Raw genomic sequence first — 18,115 nt, 5'->3', positions numbered from 1 at the left:
TGTTTAAAATACTAAAACAAAACCTTTTACTTGGTTAAATAAAAGAAGATAATACAATAATGTCACTATGCATTAATTGTAATTTCTTAGTGGAGTTTATGAAGGGTACACAGAATCTGGATTTCTGGACCTTTCAGCATTAAAGAAATAGGTTTTAAACTAGTTGTGCTGGATAGGCCATGCCTGCGTTTTGACTTAATGACTCCAGTGTTTGTGTCTTACTTCCTCCATTATGAACAAATATAAATTTACAGCTGACCTGAGCTTCTTTATTATCTCGCTCTCTGCTCCTCCTTTCCCCTTCAGCTCTCTCTCTCTCTGTCTCTGCGCTGCTCTGATGGCCGGGACGCGAGGGGTTGTCTGCTCTTAGTATGGGAGCTGCAGTGAGGCAGATACCCAACCCGGCTGATTTTATTTTTTAATTAAGCGGTACACAGCAGGCAAGTCAGCCCATGAAACTCTTTTTAGCCTGTATCAGTTTAGAAATTTCAGCTTCAAGATCAGAAACCAACAAACTGTAATACAATAATGCAGCTTGAGCTGTTCAATAACAACATGCCAATTTTTCTTTCTTTCTTTTTTTAGCACAGTAGGTGTAACTGTCAACACAGAAATTGCAAAGTTCCCACACTGCATATGTATTTATGTTTAGGGAGTGTACATATTTTTATGTATCATGACATCTGCACTTTTCTCAGCTTTAATTTTAGACACATTTTTATTCAAAAACAGATACGAATTCAGAGCGTCACAACCTTTTTTTTTTTGCCAGATGCGTGCTCATTCCGCATTAGAACAGCATGGTTTTGTTGACAAGACTCAATGTATAGCAATGGCGCACGTCACTGTCTATAGAGGCGTACAGGAGATATCCTATCCTGTAATGTAAATCAGTGATCCACAGAATGAAATGTTTTTAAAATCGGCAGGATAAAAACAGAGGCGCCAGGCTTCACCAAACCTGCACATTTTCGCATGCAGACAGAATTAAACAATCAAAAATGGGCTCCGATTCGGGTCTGTAAGTGTCCTCAAACATTTATTCAGGGGCAAATGTTGCAGACAGACAACTGTATAGAGGAGCTTGAAAAACATTGTGGCCACTTTGTTTTTTTCTGTCAACTCATCTTACAGCTGCAGCGGTATGCAAATAAACCTTGTCGAGCATCCAAACCCTTCATTTTTTCCTCATCTATCTTGAATTAATCCCATACTCCTTAGGCTTTTGAAAACCTTTGTTACAAAGTGAAAAAAGTAGTTGCTCCCTTATGTGTTTTGCCTCTGTTTTTGGTTTAAAGTCACACTTTAAATGTTTTAGATCATTAAACAATTCTAATACTATGTAAAGGTAACCAGAGTAACTGCAGCTTGCTATTTTTAAATTATTGTTTTATTTATGAGCGAAAACCACTATTGAAACCAACTTGGCACTGTGAAAATATAATTGTCCCCCCTCGTTTAATCATGAATTAAACGTTATACCACATGTTTTAGGCAAATGATTAAAATTTTGTTCAGGCCTGAATATTGCCTGACATGCAGAAACAAAAATTCACTGGGGTAGAACCTGTCTAACAACAAAAAGTAGTCTAAAACAAATAAAGTTAAAGGCATCTTTCAATTTGTAAAGGGTTGAAATTCAAGAGCAAATGAGTGTTGCAAGGGTTACAAGGCCTTTTATAAGGCGTTGTGTTTCCGTGAGCCACAGAGAACCAGTATCCACAAATGGAGAATATGCGGAACAGCAGTGAACCTGGCCAGGAGGGGTTGGCTTACTAGATCTAATCCAAGAGTCATTGATGACTGATCCAGGAAGTCATAAAAGAACCCAGAACAACATCTAGAGCTTTGCTCTGTTCAGTTCACTATGTATAACTCAACATTAAGAAAGAAATTGGGTAAGAATGGTAGTCATGTAGAGGACCAAGGCCTCAATCGCTGCTGACCGAAGAGAACATAAAGGCCCTAAGAAAAGAAAAACAAAACAAAAAAAATACTTCTTCATGGTCCTGACTTGCTGTAACTGATGGATTCATAAATTCTGCTCTCCACCAGAAAGTTCAAGAGGAGAATGTCCAGCCATTAGTTTGTGACCTTAAGATCAAGTGGTGCTGGATTATGCAGCAGGACAGTGATCCAAAGCACACCACAAGCCACCTCACTCCACGGGTTTAACCAAAATGAAGGTTCTGGAGTTGCCTCATCAAAGACCAAAGGCCCGTTCATGCTCAAAAAAGTTTCCAGAGTGGTGGAAGTAAAACATTTCTGCAAGAAGATTGGGCCACAATTCATCGCAGTTGAACCAAGGCTTAAAACAGTTCCTGCTGCCCAGGGGGGCACAGTTATTTATTTACTTGAATTTTTTTTTTTCACACAGTGACACTGGTTAGGTTTATTTCCCTCTCTGATACATAAAATCCTCATTTGAAAAGTTCATATTGCATTTACTATGATTACCTTTGTTTTATTTAAAAATGTATTTGATGATCTAAAACATTTTTGACAAAAAAAAATTGTAAGGAGGAAATACATTTTTTACAGCGCTGCACTAGTTTTCAATACTACAGCTTGAACGGAGCCGACCAGGGACTGGAGCCGAACTCTGCCTTGCTCACGAGCACGCACCAAGCCTGCAGACCCGCAACCAGGGGCCTCTCCCCACAAACAGAGCAGTAACAAAAATAGCTGCTACATTTGCAGGAAAGATTAGAGATTCATAAAGATGCAACATATAAAAGGCCACTTCATGAATAAAGATTAGTTGCGATGGACCTAAAAATGTATACAAATATTTTTACATATGTTTTTTTAACATTTAATATGAGAACAATAGTATATTGCCAATTTATATACATTTTGATATTACCTTATTAAACTTCTTGATCCTTTGAGTTTAGACAGATATGTTCTAAAATCTTCACGCTAAGGGGCTAAAAATGGTGATTATTGCTTTAGCATTATCAGTACACCTAATTTCTTATAACTGTTTGCCGGCTGGAAGTCTTGAATATTGAGCTTGTCTTTCGGATTCTGCTGATCACATTCTAATTGTCTTGACGATCATGTCTAAGCGATGGGCACATAACCTGATGTTCCCTGACAGCTGCCCCTGACGGAGGTGGTCGAACCCGTGGACTTTGAAGAATATGTGAGCAGCCACGCTCCTGGGGTGGAGGCTGGCCCCCTCCGACAGCTGATGGAGTTTCCCCAGGACGACCTGGAGCTCCTCCAGCTGGACAAAGAGTGCACTACACTGGAGCCGCCTATGCCTGAGGAAGAGGAGGAGTAAGTCACAGCTCCTTGTGTTTTCTACAAATCCGTACCTTACTGCACAAGCGGCATTGGCTCCACCGTAATGGAAGCCGGGCATTACTAGCAGGAAGAACAAAGCCTTTCTCTCAGACACGACGTGAACATATAAATAATAAAAGCACATGTCGCTCAATTATTCAAGTATTTTTTTTTTTTATTTCTTTCTATGTAGCTCACTAGATCCCAAAGTGAGAGATGCCCTGGCAGTCTACACAGATGACTGGCTCGTCATTCATAGAAAGTAAGCGGCTGCCCTCGCTGTTGCTGAGTCAGTTTCGTCCTGTCGCTGTTTCAACATTTTCGTCGTCTCCCTTCCAGATTTCAACACTACAGCACCGCTTACTCCCCTCACAACTCCGAGCGACAGAGAGAGAGGCAGCGGGGGCTGGTCAAACAAACCTTTGAGCTGGACGAGGCTGCTGCGCATGATCGCCAGGACGACCAGGTAGCTGATAGGGATGTTCGGAGCGCCGCTAGTTTAAACGCTCAGACGCCATTTCAGTCATAAGCGAGGTTAAGTGTTGCCAGGAGCTGAAAAGGAAGCAATCCCTCCTCTTAGGTTTCCATAATTTCATGCCCGGATGAAGAGATGAATCTGATAGTCTTCCATAATAAATGCCTAAGAGCAATGTAAGCTGTTTACAGCTCAGCGTACATTATGGATAAGTGGCTTTAGTTGTTCCCTCATTAATTCTTCATGCTTCCTATATATCCGTATATTTGGGTAACATAGCAGATCTTTAGCATTGCCGCACATCTGTTCTTGGGAGGGAAGGAAAGCTCATCTCAGCCCTCCCCTCCTGTGTTTTCTTCAGGATGACTCAAAACGGAGGTCAGTCAGCCTCTACGAGACCCCCCGAGGCAGCTGGGCTTCCAGCATCTTTGACCTGAAGAACTCCTCGCCGGATGTCCTGCTCCCCTCCGTGCTGGAGCAAACAGCTGCTGAGGATATGGACCGTAACAACACCGAGGCACGCTCCCAGGGGCGCCACAGCGACCTGCTTGGCTTGTACCCTCCCCCTGATGAGGTTTGTGCGGAAGTAGCTGGTAAAGGTTAAATCCAAACCTATGTAATAGCCACGTACAGACACTGTAATGCTTTATCAAATAAGTACAAGGCTTTGGCATTTTTGGATGTGTTCAACTGAGATAAAATGTATACTTTTATATGCTATACAAAAAAAAAAAATACAATGCTTTGCACAATATGTGTAGTTACAATGCATAGAGACCTAGAGGCAGGACTGAGGCAAAGAAGGGTGAAACCTATTTACGGTGGTATTAAAGATAAGTTGCACCTTTTTTTTTTGGAGATGGACTTAAAATCAACTGTAAAAGACACGGTGCCAGAAAAGTCAGTATCTCTCAAAAAGGCCCTTATTTCTACACAGGACGATGCTCCACTGCTTGCCTAGCCAGCCAAATCGAGGCCTTAGGCCCTGAGCACATGGCAGTGATGCAAACAAAACGGGGTTGTTTTTCTGCTTCTGTTAATGCGTCTACATCACAACCTTTTAATTGTAATTTTCGGGCACCACATGCTATTAGAAACTCTGATTTCCCTGCCAGGTCACTAGTAGGCCGTGTGTTCTTTTGAAACTCAATGTCCGCATGCGTACAGACACTCGCTGCTTAAAAAGGCGCCACCACTAAATAAACTTTTAGAACAACAGAGGCTGGTACGTCTTTTCATGGACGTACGTACGACGAGGCCCGACTGTTGCTTCAGGGGACCGAGTAATAAAACCACAACTGTGGTTTTTAAACTGGTCGGCATCCGTTGCGCTGTGGGCGTGGCCATTTATTTCATGGAGTCATGCTGCATATGCACCAAGGCTTCACCTTACAGGCAGAGTCTGTTTTTTCCTGTGTAGACGATCCATCCATCCCTGGAACCTGTTTTGAAATCATGAAACGCTAATCAGAGAAAAACGCTCGCCATTTGGGTGTACTTGGTTTTAACCAAGAAACAGTTGTCGTTATGCACGGGGCCTTAAAAATGAAAGGATAATGATGGCGAACACTTGTGGCTGTGGTTGAAACATAAGGGCTATATTGTTCACAGATTTTTGTGACCACAATGTAAACCCTTATTTCAGATCTACTCTCAAAATGAACTGTTTGCTATTTTTCCCCCCCTCAATAGTTATTTGTGTCTTCCTTCCTCTCTTCTGATCTGTGTTTCTTTATGTCTGCGTACAGATCGCTGTTTGTCTACCATGACATTGCCATGACGTCTGTGTGAATGTTACCTCTGTCTGTGGGTTTTTGTTGTGCTCTGTGGCAGGATGAAGCAGTGGAGAAGTGTTCTCTACCCGAGGTGCCCAAAGAACACTGTGGCCAGAGGATTATGGTCAAGTGTTTGTCACTGAAGTGAGAAACATGAGGAACATAAAACCCTATGTTTATGTCCTCATTCTTTTTCTTATTGTCCAAATCATTATGACGGCACCGCAGTACGACTTTTATGTGAGTTTGTATTAATGTTTTTTTTTTTTTTTTTCAGATTTGAAATTGAAATTGAGCCAATATTTGGATCGCTTGCGCTTTATGACATTAAGGAAAAGAAAAAGGTACGTGTTTATTTTTGTGTTTCACTATTTCCACAGTCAATAAAGCTGAGTGAGGCCACTTTGTAATTCTGAGCTCATTTTTGACTAATTGAATTTCCCTTCTGTCTAAAAGGTCTAAGTGTTTTTTATTTAGTTAAGATCACTTGGGCGAAATTCTATTAAATTTCTCTGACGCACATTTCCATTATCATCTTTCCCTGCCCCCTCCCTCCCTGTTTCCCACTTATCTTTTCTCCGACAGATCTCAGAGAATTTTTACTTCGACCTTAACTCGGATCAGATGAAGGGACTGCTGAAGCCCCATACGTCTCACATAGTTATATCCACGCTGGCTCGTTCTGCCATTTTCTCCATCACATACCCTTCTCCTGATATCTTCTTGGTCATTAAGGTACAGAGAGTTAATCTAAATCAAATTAAAATGGCACAGTTGTAGGAAAAGAGTTAGAACACCCTATAACAGCGTGTTTCTTTTCCACACAGTTGGATATACATATATTAGATAACAATTTTAACAATACTGAGAGATTTCATATAATGTAACTCTGTAATTAAAACGGAGGAGAGGAGCTTTTTAATGTTTCTGTAAAATGTAATTAAAAAAATAATTAGGACCACCCACATGTATTCTAGCTAAAACCCACTAAAAATCGTGACTTCTTTAGAAATTTGATGCTCAGCGTTTTGAAGGATGTTTACACCTTGACTATTTTATTTTGGTGTCTTCCTCTTCAGTAATGTGAGAGTGAAGACCGTGGTAAGATCAAACACGCTTTCTGAGGCATTCAGAAGAAGAATTAAATTAAAGAAGTCTAAAAAAGAATTTGAAAACAGCCGTTCCTTTGTATGGAAAATTGTCTATAAGTGGACGAGGTTCAGAAAAGCTGCCAACATACCACAGTGTGTCCGTAAGATGCTAAAAGGTGGCTTGAGCAAGCTCTAGCGGCTATTGATATAAAATTAAATCTGTGTGTCGTGAGAAAGACAGCTCAAGATTACATTTAATTGGTGGTTGTCTAAAAAAAAAAAAAAAAAGTTCAGACTCAAGTTTGCATGAGAGAACAAGAGCCAGGACTTTTGGAGTAATGTTCTTTTGACAGATGAGTCTAAAATTTAATTATTTGGACACCCCAATGGAGGGTGTGCTTGGAGTGAGCCAAATATAGCATCTAACAAGAAGAACCTCATATCAGCTGACACATGAGTATCCCGTTTCAGGGATGCTTGAAGAGAAACGAAAACAGATTTGTAGATGGCAACAAGAAGCATCTCGCTGAAGTTACTCAAGCCGTAGCTTTTAGAGTGCGGGTGTGCAAAAAAAAAAAAAATTAGACTCTGCATTTTTGTTGTGGTCATTTGTTTAATTAGCAAAAACAAAGTTGCTGTTTTACTTTTGATAGTTACCTGCAGTAAATCGCTACCTTTTCCAGAGATTATTTAAAACAAGATTAGACATCAATATGGGAACCTTTCCTAGTAAACAACGAATAATTGCAGGCGTGTCCGACTGTATGTGAGAAATCTTTGTCTTTTATTGACAATCCTGTGTCTGAAATCCATTCCAGCTTGAAAAAGTTCTTCAGCAGGGAGATATTGGCGAGTGCTGTGAACCCTACATGGTCATGAAAGAGTCTGATTCCTCAAAGGTAACGGAGCCAAAGGGTGTCGCAGCCAGCATACATACACATTGGACCTTTTTGAAAGTTTAGCTACAGATATTACTCAATTTCTGTCTGGATGATTTGCAATGTCCACTGTCCTCTTTAGTTTGCCAAATGTTTAGCCGTTGCAAAAAGGTCTTGGCAGGCAGCATTTATGTGTCCTTTGAGCATACTTTAACCGCTCTTGTTCCACATCAGCACAAGGAAAAGCTGGAGAAGCTCCGTCTCCAGGCGGAGCAGGCGTGCACTCGTCTTGGACGTTTCCGCATGCCTTTTGCCTGGACAGCCATTCACCTCCTCAACATCGTCAGCACTGTTGGAGGTCTTGATCGCTCTGACCCAGACTCTGACTCTGGTACCGTTTACCCCACCATCCCCATTTTCACAGACCTCCAATTCTGATATGTGCACAGTCTCTTCCCTTTTTTAAGAGAGAAGTATCCGCATGTATTAACATGATTTGTCCTTCTGCTAGAACGAAAGAGCCACGGGACCTGGAATGAGAAAAAGAAGAAGGGTTTTGAGAGGATGAGCGTCGGGGACGAGATGTGTAACTTTGCCACTTTTCGCCCAGCGACGCTTACGGTCACCAACTTCTTCAAACAGGTCAGACTCGACGCAACAGTATTGTCCTGGGCTTGTAAACACAAGTTGATTGTTAAATATAACACAGTTAAGTCCAAAATTATTCATTCATCTGGTAGATTTATATTTAAAATAATTTTTATTTAACCAACAAGTGTGTTGCAGATAAATGGTCATTTCATTAAAAACTGGCGTGTTGAAAATGATGAATACTCTTTGACATAAACATAAAAAAAGCTTGATTGGCACGAGAGCAATCAAATCCTTCTTGCTAAACCAACCTGTTGTTTTTTCGACAATATATCTTTGGTGATGAATTCTAAGTCTTTGAGGATAGAAGGACTTCTTTCCATCACTATAATCTTTAGCTCACTCCACAGACTCACTATGAAATTAAAGTCAGGACTCTGACAAGCCCAGACCAAAACATTAATATTTCTCCAAGTTAAAAGGAACATGTTGGTAAAATCAAGTCTGCCAGGAGTATGAATAACTTTGAACTCAGCTGTACTTTTAATAAGTTGGTATTTAATAAAATTGTATTGTACATTGTATATAGATGGAAAGGTATTCCTTAAAATTAGGAAATCAAAATAGAAATGTAAACCCATGATATCCCTTTGCTCAATATTGTCTGCTGTTTTTAAAAGAAATAATTTTTAGTTCAGCCAATCGTCTCGCTTTTCTCATTCTAAGTTAAAAAGTTATTTTGGTTGTGAGCAGCAACTGGGAGAAAAGTTTCTATTCTGCCTAACAATTTTAGAGTGCTAAACTAATGACCTACAAATATAGAAGTAAGCTGAATTAAAATAAGACCAGTTTAGTTCTTTAAGGTTGAAGTTTATGCAGTTAATCATTACATTATCTCCAGTTTCTTAAAGCCCTGTTAGAATTGTAGACTTATGTTTTGTTGTCTTTTCTGTCTTCTGTAAAACTTTTTCCATTACTCTGATTAACTTTTCCAAACCAGCTGATCTGTGCTCTGGGTCAGTCCTTGGTCTCCCAGTGTTTTCTGTAAGCGTGCGGTTTATACGGCTCTCTTAATTGAGATTAGGACTTTTAGAACATTTCAAACTAATTTGAGATGGCTCTGTGACTTTTCGATCACAGCGTTCTGCGCACGTCCGTTTTTGTTAAAGAATCTGGAAAATATCTGCTTTGTTCGTGATTCTGCATGGATCAGAAACATTTTCTGTTTGCGTACAACAGCATTAATATTCTCAGGTTATTTACATGTGAAAATACAGTCTAATTATCAGTTATTTTTTGCTGAGAATTAAATAAATCAAAGTTCCCAAACTGTGGTCATTTTCAGTTTTGTTAACAGCGATAAAGAACTAAACCATGTTACGGTACAATCCTGCTACTTTTTTTTTTAAATCCGACTGTGAAATTTTGTGCATGTAAACATGGCTAATGTTAAATTAATGAACTCGCATCTGAGCCAGAGGTAGAGCTCTAAGTGTGAAGGGTTTGCATTTGAACAGTGGCAGACTGTGAAATTGTCTTATCTGTTTTATCGTCTAATTTTTGTCATTTGTCCAAATGTGATGGAAATATCTGTTGCTCTTTTTCTCCACTGCTCCCTCTCTTTTCTCTGGTTTGGCTCATCAAAAGGATGGAATCATAAAACAACCAGGATACAGTGAATGTTTCAGTTTTTTGTCTGTTAACTGGAAAAAAAATATCCTAAAAATAAAACATCCAAATGTTATATTTTGATTGATTTTATTAAATATTACAATAAAATTTGTTTAATTCATGGTGACTTTTGCTCAGATAGGTCACCCGTTTCTGTTTACTCAACCCTGCACACTGTATTTTGAACTATGATAAATCATGGGTTAATATTTTACTTTGAACTGTTTGAATAAAATATATTGTTTGCTGTTAAATGTTAAAATAAACTGCTGTGGCAACAGTTTCTCCATTTTTGCACATTTGATCACAGTCCTTTCTGAAGATACGCTTTGTGAGTGCTTCGACTTAAATATACCAATGCAGTAACCCAAACCATTTGGACTTCTTGAAGAAGAAGAAAAAAACAGAAGAGATTTTGTGAAAGAAGCAGCACCATTATGCTGCTAGTCTCCTGCGGTCTCATCTGTAAGCCTTGGTTTCCTGACACAACAGAGTTATAACTCACTCCTGACATTTATCAGCTTGGGCTCAGCCTCTTTCCTTCCTCTTCTGTCAGCGTGCCGCGTTGGCAAAACTACGGCTTAGATAGACTGTCAAGTCAGTGAAAAACAAACATAGCTTCTATAAGATAAATAGCCATCCTAACATAACTTGATTGGACTTTTGTTAGAATGAATGTTTTTTAAATATGTTCTGAATTTAATGTATAGTTTGATACTTTTTTGTCTAATAATTGGGTCCTCTTCTCTTTCTGTGCATACCAAGGAGGGTGATAGACTGAGTGATGAGGATCTCTACAAGTTCTTGGCAGATATGCGTCGGCCGTCCTCCGTTCTGCGACGGCTCAGGCCCATCACAGGTAACCCCGATGTACTTCGCCGTGACGATTTGCACGTAAACGTTTCTGACAGGTTTGCGTATTAATTTAATCTCCTCTTTTGTGTCCATCCATCCATTATTTATCGTGGCCTGCAGCTCAGTTGAAAATCGACATATCTCCAGCGCCGGACTCGCCGCATTATTGTCTGTCACCGGAACTGCTTCACGTGAAACCTTACCCTGACCTGCGTGTCCGGCCGACCAAAGAGGTGCTGGAGTTCCCTGCTCGCAATGTGTACACGCCGCACACCACCTACAGGTGAGCGTTTTAACTATTAAAGGCGCATATGCGGGCAGCGGCTTGACCTCTGGTTGTAAGCAAATACACGTTCAGCCACTCACTGCGTGCTTGCTTGCTCTTGTGTGATCATTGATTTTATTGTTTGATTTACGGATTCTGCAGATTTTCAATTTCAGTATTTGTACAGCTTCTGAGAATTTAGCAAAGAGAATAAAAAGTCGTCACACTGTACGTTCCAAGCTTATATCTCATCTGATAAAGGTTGTTCAGAAAAACTCCCAAAGTCACAATTTTTAAATTATGTGTAGTATTTATTTACAAATGACAAAGAAATCTGTATAGTTTAACTTAATTTGTATAAAAAAAAAAAGTCATTAACGTGAACTAACATATATAGGACTATTGGAGTGCAATAATGATGAGGAGTTGAGAACTAGATGGACTTCTTATTCAGTGAACTGATGGATCTTCAGTCAGCTATGATAGTGCTTCACTCTGGAAGAAAGAGAGGAGAATAACAAAGGTTTTTAATTGAAATAGATTAAAATTTTTTTAAAAAGTTCACAACATGAAATGTGTTAAACCAGAAAGTTACCATCTTCTGCAGTTTGGAAAGCTGCTCATCCTGAATCTCGATATTGTTTTTTTGGACCCGGGTCCAGGTCTGCAAACCTCTCAAAAGTTGGAAATGCTCCTCCGCTTTATCCTAAAAAGAATGAAAATAAATTAGAAGGAAGTAAAGAAATCAAAGTTAGCAGCTGAGTGGGAGTGAATGACTTTGTGGGTGGCTTTCTAAGTGTTTTCAGCTTTACCTGCAGCTCCTTGAGGGTGTCGGGCGCAGCACTATTGATGTACGTCTCCAACCGTTGAACCTTTGCCTTCAGCTCCTCCTCGTCCTTCTCTATGCTGTTCAGCCAATCTTTTGTGATCTGGCTCTGGGTCTGTTGTTTTGCCATTTGTTCCTGTCAAGACAGGATCTACCCTTATCATTTTGTTTCTCAACAGCAGTTTCTATACAGCTTGCAGCTGCCTTGCCGAGAAGGCATACGTCTTTCTGACACTCATGAATACCTTCTCTGAGGAAAAAAAGAACATGAACTATATATGATTAAGAGGGAGTCAAATCATTATACTGTGGTGCAGATGCATCAGAAGCAACACAGCATTCAGGTGTTTTGTAAATGTAGTTTTGTTCTGACAAATCACCAAATATATGCTTTACTTTGTCTGAACTTTAATCTGATAGGGACATAACTTCCATACTCTCTTAGCCTTGTTGAGCCTCTTGCATTAGATATCTGCATAATCTGTTTTGTAATCAAGACTATTCAGCTTCACACATGGAATCCAGTGTTTACATTTTTTCTCCGTGGTCCTTACCTGTAGCAGCTGTACGACTCCCTTCATCTGTTGCTCCACTTCTGCAGCCTGTTCAGCCTGCTTCCCCAGCCGTTGGAGAGTTTCTTCGTGACTCCTCAGGGTCTTGCTGATTCTTTCTATCTTTGCCTCGGTGGTTTCAAAAACATAGTTGAGCGATTCGCTCAGCTGTATGACTCCAAACATGAGCACGTTGACTTCTTCCTGAGGCGCAGCCTTATCTGCCGTCCTGCCGCTCTTCCTGATAGGGCCTGCGTGGACTGCTCCCAGACTCCCAGCTAAACACAGGAGACACAGCTTCCAGATCATTGTCACAAGTGTTTTGTGCGTTTCTTTTTCTTTTGTAGCCCTTATGCCCTATTCGACAGAATAAATTGCATGTAAATTAAAAGAGCCGCAGGACGTGCTATATGTATTTCACTTTCATTCGGAATGGCGTCACCTACAAAAGGGTGAACTTTCGGGGCCTGCTGCTGTGCCTTTTATAGGGACTAAACATGCAACACCATGGTGAAACATTAGCTCGGTTGTGGTTCGATCCCAAGTTTATGTGCATGGCCTTGGTCTCGGTCACCTTCCCTCAAAGCTTAACCGTGGAGAATCTAATTTTAGGTCATGTAGGTCACAAACTTTTGCAACATGCGTGGGATCTATTTAAGAGATGTTCTCGAGGCTAAAAATGCAAACATTTGTTGCAATAAAATTAGTGCAGCTCTAATAATGAATTTTTTATATGAAGGGTATGGTAGTCTGTTTCCCTTAATATGATTAATATCAGCAGGTTTTAACATATGAACTGTAGTTACCGCTGATGTTTAACTTGGGACAGAGGTTGGTGACATTCACGAGGGAATGCGGTGATGGGTCAAAGCTCTCTCACGTACGCATAATGATCGTAGTTTTTGAAGCTTGTAAGGAATTTTTTTCCATTGGTGAAACTGCCTTGCAGAACTATTCATACAAGAAGATTTTCTAATCTAGTCACAATAAAGCCACAATTTTCCATGTATCAGCCCATTTAGGGGGCGTTTGTTACCAGGACAGCTATTAAAGGTAGAGTGGACGATTTTTCCAGAAATGTAGGTAAGAAACGTCCAAGTTCCTCTTATAATAGCTGCGCATACGCAAGACCATCTTGCCTGCTCTTCTGCTCCTCAAAGAGAAAAAAAAATCTCTCAAAAACACTCTGGTCTTATTTCTCTCTTCTGAGGTCGCTTCTTGTGACTCTCGGCCATTTTCAAAGTGTACGGTGAGAGCAACGGTGCTAAAATGAACGGCTAACACAGAAGCTAATTGGATACACATGCCAATCAGAACGACTCAAAGCAGAAAGAGATCGTCCACTGTACCTTTAAGTTATGGTTCTCTGCAAATCTGGTGCTTATTGAAGGGTGGCAAGAAGAAAGCCATTGTTAAAAAGATGCCTATTTCCAGGCTGTCACAATCTATGTAAAAGACACAACAAATATTTGAAGAAAGGTGTTTGAATGAGTGGAACACATGGAAAACTATTGCTAAAAGCTAACTCTGCACATCACTAAATCCACCATCCCCCTCTAGTGAAACAAGTTGCTGGGAAGAGAGTCTGAGGTATACATCTAGTAATAGTGGATAAAAAGATTTTAGAGACAGCATGGGAATGTGGACTGAGGTAGGTTTTACCATCTTGTAAGACATTTATACTGAACGTCCAGCCAGAGCTACAATAGAATAGTTTCATTCAAAGCATATTCAGGTAGCAGAACGATCAATCAAAGTCCACCCCTGTCTAGCTTAAGGAGTTTTACAAGAACAGAATGAAGAAATGCCGAAACCTGACGCTGTGACTGCAGCAAAACGTACTGACTCGGGTCGGGTGACCTGAATACATATAATTTGCTAGCCACTCTTTACTTATTAAAAAAGGTAATAAAAATCATGAATTTTTTTACTTGCCCTTCACAATTATTTACTACTTTGTGTTTGCCATGCAGAATCTCAACAAGACGCATTAAAGCTTATATCTGGAAGACACCGTGTGTTGTTTATCGGCGAAACTGGCAACACAAGAGGAATGAGGAACCCTATTTCACTAATGCCTTTGCAGATTTTTATTTGTGTTTAATTCTAGATCTTTTGTCTCCTGTTTATCAACCCTCTTCCACGCCTCAGAAACCTGCTCTATGTTTACCCGCAAAGTCTGAACTTCAGCAGTCGTCAGGGCTCAGTGAGGAACATTGCTGTGAAAGTTCAGTTCATGGCAGGAGAAGACCCCAGTCAAGCTTTACCGGTGAGTCACGTTCAAATGCGGTCATGTGGCATGACCGCGATGTCCTCAAAAAAATAAAAGATTCATTCATAAAGAGTCGCTCGAGGGAGGGATATCCAATTAAAAGACCAGATTTCAAAGGGATCTCTTCTTTATTGGGACAACAGAATATTGTATTTCTAGCCACATATTTGCAGCATTCTTTTGTGTCTTTGTTTGGTTTAAATGTGCTGGTTGATCCACAATGTACAGTTTATTTTAGTTTTGCTTATTTTTTTCTTTTCTTTGGCTCTTTGATGTGCGTGAAGCAGATTAAATAGCTTTTTAGATAAACCGAACCCACAAGCAACAATACAGTGTAAAGCTAGTTCTGCCTGTTAGTGGCTGAAAATGACATTCACCCCGGGTCTTTTTGACCAGGTCATCTTCGGAAAGTCAAGTTGCGCCGAGTTCGTGAAAGAGGCGTACACTCCCATCATCTATCATAACAAGTAAGGCGCTCTCCCTCGCTCCTTAAACACCCTCTCCGTCTATTCAGCCCCCCTCGAACATTAACTCTCGCTCATAAGGTCCCCCGAGTTCTATGAGGAGATGAAGATGAAGATTCCTGCCAATCTGACAGACAACTATCACCTGCTGTTTACCTTCTACCACATCAGCTGCCAACCCAAGCAGAACACTCCCCTGGAGACTCCCGTGGGCTACACTGTGAGTGTGCGCTTGGCTCAGGTTTAAGCCTCTCACCCACATGTTAACTCGTTTGGCAGCTCTTTTTGTAGCGTTGCCGTTTGGCAGGGATCACATGTCTTTGTGCCCCGCAGTGGATACCTTTGATGCAGCACGGCCGGCTGTGCACCGGCTCCTTCAGTCTTTCCGTGTCTGTAGAAAAGCCTCCGCCGAGCTACTCCGTGCTCACCCCCGACGTGAGTGCTCTAAAACGAGACTGTGTGCGCCTGCCGTCAGCGATGTCACCGATTATTAAATGAGTCGAATTTCACTGTGTGGCAGGTTCAGCTTCCAGGCATGAAGTGGGTGGATAATCACAAAGGAGTGTTCAATGTCGAGGTGACAGCAGCCTCCTCTGTTCACACTCAGGTACATAAAAATGCTTATTACTCTGAGGATTATGCTTACCAATGTGCTTTTCTCCCAAACTAATAATCCTTCAATGTTATTAAGTCTTTACAGCAGGTAAAGTAACCATTTTGTTTTGAGTAAATATAATAAAACACAATTTTGTTTTTGGCTCATGTTACTCTGGAAGTACTGGAGTTTGCAACAGTGGTGTGTTCATACAATCTGGAAACGGCTGGAATTTGAGTTCAATATATTCCAGGTCTGGATAAGTTTGGAAAAAGGATGCATATCTTTTTCCATTTATATAGACTTTATTCCCTGTCCTATGGTCCATGTTTTGTAGCCATCCACCCGTCTGCCCGTTTACGCACCCATTGCTGGTTCCAAATTTGTAGTGGAACCTGGATAGAAATTTGAGCTGGAACATCCCAATTAACTTTTATATTGGTTCTTGGAGCTGAGAACTCCTGTAATTTAATTCTAAAATAGAACTAAAAGGGACAAAGTCTCCCCTGGATTTCTGTTGCTGTTCTGACAAACCCAGTATCTGCATTGTGATTGCTTTCAGGACCCACACCTGGATAAGTTCTTTACTCTGGTCTATGTCCTCGAAGAATACTCCTTCCCGTTCCGACTTAAGGATGGGATTATCACTGAAGCTAACCTGGAAGGGGAGCTGAAAGCTAGCATAACCTCACTGTGTCGGGCTCGCCTGGATACTTGTGTCAGGTTTTTGCACCACCTGCTTAACAAGCTCATTCAGCTCATCGTGTACCCCCCAGTCATTGCGGGCCAAATTGGTGAGTGGATCCTGTTTTTTTTGTTTTTTTTTATTGTTCTAGTTCTGGAGAACTCAGGTGATATTTTTTAGAAAAGGATAAACTTGTGGATCCATTTTTATAATTGTAATAAAAAGCTAAAGCTTGTTTTTATGTACTGATGCATCATTCAAAATCCACTTTTTTACCACTTAAATACATTTTGTTCTGCACTTAAAGTTTATAGCAGTGCAGAAAAGTTAAATTTCATCTGTTCAAGAGCTCTGTACATATCTTAAAATCCTTGTGGATGATACTTTTAAAGTGGTTCAGTTTTATCTATTCCCTATTATGTTACGTCAGTTACGTCACAGTATTTGCTAGGGAGCTGCTAAACAAAGTCAAGGATTGTGGCTTACCAATTTTGCAATATTTAGCCTTTTTTTTCCCTCTGCAGTTTTGTATTCAAAGCTCCCAACTGCTACAAGTGGATGAGTCATAATGTTTGGTTGTTAGGTATATTAACCCACACAATTCATTGTATCGTCTCCCAGCATACTACAAAAATGGCCGAGCAGGGTGGAGTGAAAACGCTCTGCAACCTGGTGCGGGGGCGAGGTGTGAAGTGCCTTCTCTAGATTTAAAGAGACCCCACCAAAATGAACTGCTCTTAGGTCTACCTCAGAAAAGGGGCAAAAGAGAAACTGTGGAGCAACAATAACAAGGAATTCAGTATTGCAGTTCCACTTTATATAGACCACAACTGGATCATTTAACAGTGAAAATGAAGGCATTAAAAATATTGTATGTCCCCTTTAAATGGGTCTAAATCTAAAAATTCTATTCTAAATTTTTTCGAATTTCTAAATTTTCAGTGATTATTCATATCAAAGCTTATTAGTTCAAAGGACTTTTGACATATATGGACAAGAATTCAGACAAAAACGTCTTTTCTCATGAGGTCATAAAAACAACCATATTTTGGAGATTGCTCAACTCCACGTTAGTCATTCATTAGTCAAGTCATTTTGCCTAGATGTTAAAGGTACTGGAAGGACATTTTGAAGAGACCTGCAGAAAAACAGCTGTTGTTGGTAAAAAAAAAATTTCACTTCTGATGTGTTGTCGTTCACTACATTCAACATCGCTTTTTTTATTCAGCTTTTTCATGTTAAAAATATGAGCTCTTTCAGACTCTGTAATCTTTGGTAGTTTTCATCGACTAAATTCAGAAAAGTGAAGCAAACTGTGTCTTTTAGACAGACTGCCAGTAACACAGCACCTAACGTTCCAGTTTAAAGCACATATAACATGGTTATTATAATTTGCTAAGTTGTATGTCATGTCTAAACAAACCACTAGTTGATCTATTGAGTTTAGGCGCATTTTATTGAAGTGGTTTAAAAAGCAACACCTTTTTACTTAAAAGACTGGACATTTTTTTTAAAGAGAAACTTTAAAAGTCCTTCCAAAAGCTGTGGAAGATTTTCTAGAGACTAATTAAAAGTATTACAAGAAAGTTCAAATCTTTCTTGTAGTGAGATTTTAAGGATCATAAAGCATAATTTCATTATTTTAGGTAGAAATAACTAAAAAATTGTTTTGTGAAGAACTAAAGGTATCATTTTAGATGGACAATGGTTAAACGTCAGACACCATCTCTCTGTGTTGAGCTGCCACTCAGGGCTTAGCCCCTCCCTTCCTATAAAATGCCACCGCCAGGCACAAAATGGCGGAGAGCACGTCCATAAGATCAAAATGTT

General features: G+C 40.1%; 2 protein-coding genes across 4 annotated transcripts in view; one reads left to right on the top strand and one right to left on the bottom strand.

The window, feature by feature from the left end:
- The window catches only part of LOC105937323 (dedicator of cytokinesis protein 7), a 38,563-nt gene that overhangs the window by 4,239 nt on the left and 16,209 nt on the right, over positions 1–18,115 (top strand). For all 3 annotated transcript variants that reach the window (XM_012878567.3, XM_012878566.3, XM_012878565.3), the window contains exons 3-20: positions 3,104–3,285; positions 3,485–3,553; positions 3,631–3,757; positions 4,128–4,340; positions 5,600–5,685; positions 5,819–5,885; positions 6,127–6,276; positions 7,451–7,531; positions 7,745–7,901; positions 8,022–8,152; positions 10,538–10,631; positions 10,748–10,910; positions 14,421–14,538; positions 14,938–15,008; positions 15,087–15,225; positions 15,339–15,440; positions 15,526–15,612; positions 16,163–16,394. In XM_012878567.3, coding sequence (XP_012734021.1) covers positions 3,104–3,285; positions 3,485–3,553; positions 3,631–3,757; positions 4,128–4,340; positions 5,600–5,685; positions 5,819–5,885; positions 6,127–6,276; positions 7,451–7,531; positions 7,745–7,901; positions 8,022–8,152; positions 10,538–10,631; positions 10,748–10,910; positions 14,421–14,538; positions 14,938–15,008; positions 15,087–15,225; positions 15,339–15,440; positions 15,526–15,612; positions 16,163–16,394 — 2,269 coding nt within the window. The remainder of the gene's footprint in view (positions 1–3,103; positions 3,286–3,484; positions 3,554–3,630; positions 3,758–4,127; positions 4,341–5,599; positions 5,686–5,818; positions 5,886–6,126; positions 6,277–7,450; positions 7,532–7,744; positions 7,902–8,021; positions 8,153–10,537; positions 10,632–10,747; positions 10,911–14,420; positions 14,539–14,937; positions 15,009–15,086; positions 15,226–15,338; positions 15,441–15,525; positions 15,613–16,162; positions 16,395–18,115) is intronic.
- Positions 11,183–12,729, bottom strand: si:dkey-114l24.2 (uncharacterized protein LOC107990273 homolog). Its single transcript, XM_021324548.2, has 4 exons — positions 12,273–12,729; positions 11,705–11,854; positions 11,488–11,598; positions 11,183–11,387 (listed from the first exon to the last, which is right to left on the bottom strand). Exons 1-4 carry the CDS (start codon positions 12,576–12,578, stop codon positions 11,370–11,372), a joined length of 585 nt encoding a protein of 194 aa, XP_021180223.2. The 5' UTR covers positions 12,579–12,729; the 3' UTR covers positions 11,183–11,369.

Source organism: Fundulus heteroclitus, chromosome 16 (genome assembly GCF_011125445.2).
Source record: "Fundulus heteroclitus isolate FHET01 chromosome 16, MU-UCD_Fhet_4.1, whole genome shotgun sequence".
Classification (NCBI taxonomy): domain Eukaryota; kingdom Metazoa; phylum Chordata; class Actinopteri; order Cyprinodontiformes; family Fundulidae; genus Fundulus; species Fundulus heteroclitus.
The sequence above is the reverse complement of the archived record's forward strand: the minus strand, read 5'-3'. Positions and strand labels throughout refer to the sequence as shown.